At 36.4% G+C, this 4928-nt stretch overlaps 2 protein-coding genes across 2 annotated transcripts; both read right to left on the reverse strand.

The window, feature by feature from the left end:
- Positions 1-6: 6 nt before the first annotated feature.
- Positions 7-2336, reverse strand: LOC106102174 (cysteine and histidine-rich protein 1). The gene is made up of 2 exons (XM_013281585.1): positions 2020-2336; positions 7-627 (listed from the first exon to the last, which is right to left on the reverse strand). Exons 1-2 carry the CDS (start codon positions 2215-2217, stop codon positions 385-387), a joined length of 441 nt encoding a protein of 146 aa, XP_013137039.1. The 5' UTR covers positions 2218-2336; the 3' UTR covers positions 7-384.
- Positions 2337-3259: 923 nt separating this feature from the next.
- Positions 3260-4498, reverse strand: LOC106102175 (SAP30-binding protein). The gene has a single exon (XM_013281586.1). It carries the CDS (start codon positions 4235-4237, stop codon positions 3371-3373), a length of 867 nt encoding a protein of 288 aa, XP_013137040.1. The 5' UTR covers positions 4238-4498; the 3' UTR covers positions 3260-3370.
- Positions 4499-4928: the final 430 nt, after the last annotated feature.

Below are 4928 nucleotides of genomic sequence, written 5' to 3' on the forward strand. Positions count from 1 at the left end.
CCCTGCGCACACGCCCCATCTGTCGTACCGCTTCATGTGCCACCTCGCCGCCTTAATCAACTACTAAATACAATGTTTCATTGGATCCAATGATGAGCTGGCGGATGACAAAAACAGTGCTGGACGTCCAACGACTAGGTTGCAACTTTTGGGCGTGTTTATTACTATACCATACATGGTTGGAGTGGACCGTGCTCCAAGTATCGGTCGGGACGCCTGCGACTAGCACAGAATGCGAAATACCCTTGTTCTCAAATTTGTCCTAAATGATGGGGAAACATTGAAACTTTTTTAACATCCACAATACCAGGATGTAAACCATCTGCACATAAATAAATTACAAATAGTACAATAGTACAAGAGATGTTCGTTTGTGTTATGCGATCACCTCTCGTCACAGAGATTATCCTCGTGGTGTTGCAGGGCGTGGCGCGGGTAGAGGCGCGCACAGAAGCGGCACTCCGAGGGCAGCTCGGAGACGGTCTTCTCGACGGCCAGGTTGCGGGAGGCCGAGCTGGCCGATATAGCCACGCGGCAGTTAGGGCAGGTGGCCGCCTCGTCGCGCAGCCGCGCGTCCGCCAGCAAATGAGTAAAACAAGGCGCGCACATAAGATGCCCATTTGTGCACTGCAAGGGAAGAGAACCGCTTCAGCATTTCATAACTATGGTTATAGCAGTAACTGGCACAGGGACAAACTTGCTGTGCTATAAATGTTATGGATTTACAATATTGATAAAAAAGTGTGTAAATGAATGGATGTTGGTAAAGATGGGCAGCTAGTATCTAACCAAAGGAAAAGAAGTTGTTTGTAAGTATTCAGTGCAGGTGCAAGTCTCTTACCGTCAGAACCATATGACACACAACTGACTCCAATTTTATGTTACTATAAAATTCCAAACAACAGTAAAACCTAAGACTTACTACTAGTAGTTGATAAATCTTAGTGTTCTCTGTAGTTCAGGCTTCATAGTAACATTTATAACCCGAAAATATATTTATGTAAAATAAAAACAATTTGTGTGGCTTTCTTCAAAGATTATAAACAAAGGTTTTAAACCAAGGAAATGGAGGTTGTAAGGCAAACAGCAATAACACTCTCATATCCTGGTGGTATCCTCAAAGATTTTATCAGACTCTGTGGCAATTATTAACCACTACATTTTATAAAAAGGACACAAATAAATTGTTTTCATGATTTTGACTAACTTATACAAGCAACCCTTTGCTAGATATCTTATGCTATTATTGGTATTACTTACCCACATCACCCCCAATTTTTAGTGGTTAATTTTGTGTATGAATATTTCTAATAATTTGCTTATTATGAGAAAAAGCAGTGTAGCTTAAGATTTACTAAATAAAACTAAAATATTTTTCATAGAATTATAAAGATAACTTCCACACCAGTCAACTGTTGTATCAAGGATACATTACCTCTAACACTGTATAATCTGATGCCTTTGATGTTTTTTTTATGAAAAAAACATTAAATTACCCAGATATTTGTATTATTTTATGAAAAAATACTACAACAACTTGCCTTTGTACTTAGCAAAAAGTACTAAATATCTGTATAATTTTGGAATGAAGAGGTAGGAGAGGAGTTCAATAAAGAAAGAACTACATATTATGAAACTTATTTATTGTAGTGTTTACTACATGTTCCAGTACAAAATATGATTACCCTGTATGCATACACACACGCCCGGCATATAAATGTACAAATTAACAGAACTCATCTTAAATATAACAACAACGCAATTAACTTAATTCTACCTAAGTATTACACAAGTATTAACACAGACATAAATCCCAATGTGATTCAACAACGAAAACGCGAACATTGTTTCTTCATAATCTAGACTAAATATCAACAAAACAACATTTTTGAAACATCATGATAGCAGGATTTTACAATTAAAAATATCACAGGTTTTCCAATAATCATAAACATAACTCAAGTAAATAAATAAGATAAATAGCTAATAAACAAATTGGTAAACAGCTGTGCGGAATACCTGATACACGGCGGCCGGAGGCAGTTCCAGACAAACTGCGCAGCATAAAATACCACACAATCTTTGCTCCAGTTTCTCACATTGCTCATTCTCTGGTACTAATTTACGTTTTTTTGCCACAGGGGCGTCGTCTTTCATTTCAGAATCTTTATTTTCACTAGATGATGACATTGGATCACTTTCTGGAATGTCCGTCATTTCTGTAATTTACACAAGCTTTAAATACAAAATACTTCACAAATCAAGAAATCAAAATAAAATCGAGAAACGTCAAAGTCACAACATAAAGGTAAACATGATGCCCGGTTCACACTTGGTCAGTACAGTTGGACAGTTGCCTGCGAGCTGCAACTATTATACTGGCCAAGTAGTGATGGACTCTAGTTGCTTTTCACTCGAGTAACTCGTAACCACTCTAGTGGTTTATATCGAGCCGATTAAGAAATCTTACAGAAATTTCAGTTTAATTTGTTATCTTTTTAAAAATTAATTATTTATGTTAATTTTAAAGCATGTTTATTATTGTCTAAATTGTGGAACAACATAGTAAAACTGTGCATATTTGGATCTCATGAAAATTCCTTGATGGAATAAATTTAATAGGACTTATTAGTAGTACATTTTTATATTTCAATTCAACTGAGATTTCTTGATTATGGGAGCAGGTTTATTTCGTAGGAAAATTGTGCTTTTAATACGTTTTTAAATTTTTTTGAGTAGCTTTTACATTAATGCCAAAATAAATTTTCTATGTTAAATTAGTTTTGTTTTATTCGTTTTAAAATGTTGGTTACTCGTGTTTTATATTCCGAGTGACTCGAATCAATAAAAATCACTCGAGTCCCATCACAATGGCCAAGTGTAAACCGTGCACATTTACCAGACAGATTCAGAATGAAATTACAGAATACAAAACCCTTTACAACTCTATATAGCTATGGGCATTAGTTAGGGCCTGTGTTCTAGGGCCTATTGGCCCGAAACCAATAAATTATTAAATCTAGGTGCGACAGCCGCAACTAAAAGGCCGAAGCAAGTTCTACGGCTTTGCGAAAATCTAGAGTATTTGCTTTTCTTTCATAAATTCACTGTTCACTATTAAATTTTTGGACTGTAAAAACTTGTTCAAAAATAGCTTTAAAACTAAAATAGTCATTAATTATCAAACATTTGTACCGGGAATAACGAAATCTAAATAAAATTTTAAGAGTTATATCGTGATTTTAATAAATCAAAGAGGTGCAATATGCAAATGTTTTATTGATGTTAAAACATCCACCTTATATTTAATTTCATTTACAAGTACATATATGAAAATGTGCCATTAATTCAGGCTAATCCAATTTTTGTGTCATATCTTTTGTTTTTTTGGTAAAGAGCCAAATGCAGATATGACAGTTCCTTTGGTACCAGTCACATTGCTAGTCAGTGGCTGCTGCACCAACCCCGGCTGCTTGATGGTGGGCTTTGCTGCCACATTAGGGGCCGCTTGGTCCCATTTTGACTTCCGCTTTTTCTCTTCATCACTTTCGGGTTTTTTTGCCACACCTGAAATAAAATCTATCTTGGCCAATTTCTCTTTCTTCTCCTTCTCTCGCCTGTCCATTTCCACTTTTTGCACACGTGCTAATTCATCATAGTATGACTCCTTTCCCCATTTCAAGGGATCATAAATTTCCGGAGGATAATTAGTGTCCAACTCATTGATGTCACAGAACTGTATCAGCTTTTCGTATATGCTAGGATTTCGGAAATTTTTCTTATCTTGTATTATCTTGTTCATGTCTAAACCTTCATTTACCATTCTACTATAGAATTTGGCAATTGTCTCTTGCAATTCCTTAGGACACTTGCCGGGTGGTTCTGGAGGTATAGTTACACCATCTTCTGAGTCGTCAGGGTCAGACCGTTGTATTGCTTCATCTGTATCAGTTTCCATTGAGAGCCTTCTCATGTCGTCTCTATTCTCGGCACTAGGGGAGGACTGATCTTCGTCCGACACTACAGTATCGTCATTGTAAGAAACTAATCTTCTTTTGGGAGATACGGGTGCTGATGAGGACTTGACTGAATCTTCTATTCTATGGGGACTATTAGGTGCCGACTGGATTGATTTACCTTCTTCTTTTTCCGGTGTTTGTTGTCCATCTTCCATATCTTCCTCGCCTTCCGAGTCAGTGTATGTGGCGGTCAGAGACGCTAAAGCTTGCGAGGTCATGTTGTTGTTCTTTCTAACAAAATCAAAATAGATAATCAAGCTCGTCTCCTCAAATGATAAATGAACTTGCTTTATTATTTAAATGATCATTCCAATTCTTTACAAAGAACGACGCTGACAAACTTCTCAATAAAATACTGGTAAAACATTGGATTAATGAATTGAATAAATCATTAACTATAATAAGTTATAACAATGATTTCAATAAAATTACAACCAGTTTTTAAAATATGTTACTGTGCTATGACACCGTGTGACTTGTTGTCATGTCAATATAAACAAAATGTCAAAGTGGCAAAGAGTACAATAATTCTACAAACATCGAAAGAATTGATTTCTGACAACTCTAGGTCACTGTTAGAAAGGGACGTGGCGGACACTTGTAGCCCTCTTACTAGATTTCAATTACATTTTGCGTGCAATAAGACTCTTACGCCCTTAGCATAGGTTTACTTTATTTATTTTAACTGCAAGATGTACAGATATAACTCATTCCTGTTGCATGTAGTGCTTATTACTTCCATGTTTCTCACGAAACAAAAGTGTCATTCTTAGCAATGACTATCCTATCTATTTATACAGATCAGTGCCTTGTGGCTTTGTCATAACTTGACTTGACAATTAGTGATGGGACTCGAGTGATTTTTTTTCACTCGAGTCACTCGGTACTCGTAACTTTCTCACTCGAATG

Source organism: Papilio polytes, unplaced genomic scaffold (assembly GCF_000836215.1).
Source record: "Papilio polytes unplaced genomic scaffold, Ppol_1.0 DF823923.1, whole genome shotgun sequence".
NCBI lineage: Eukaryota > Metazoa > Arthropoda > Insecta > Lepidoptera > Papilionidae > Papilio > Papilio polytes.

Bases quoted from the DNA above. Each gene is read 5' to 3' on its own strand.
- LOC106102174 (XM_013281585.1), bottom strand. From the start codon at position 2,217: ATGACGGACATTCCAGAAAGTGATCCAATGTCATCATCTAGTGAAAAT. The intron at 628-2,019 runs GTATTCCGCACA...CTTCCCTTGCAG, and splicing joins CTCCGGCCGCCGTGTATCAG to TGCACAAATGGGCATCTTAT.
- LOC106102175 (XM_013281586.1), bottom strand. From the start codon at position 4,237: ATGACCTCGCAAGCTTTAGCGTCTCTGACCGCCACATACACTGACTCG.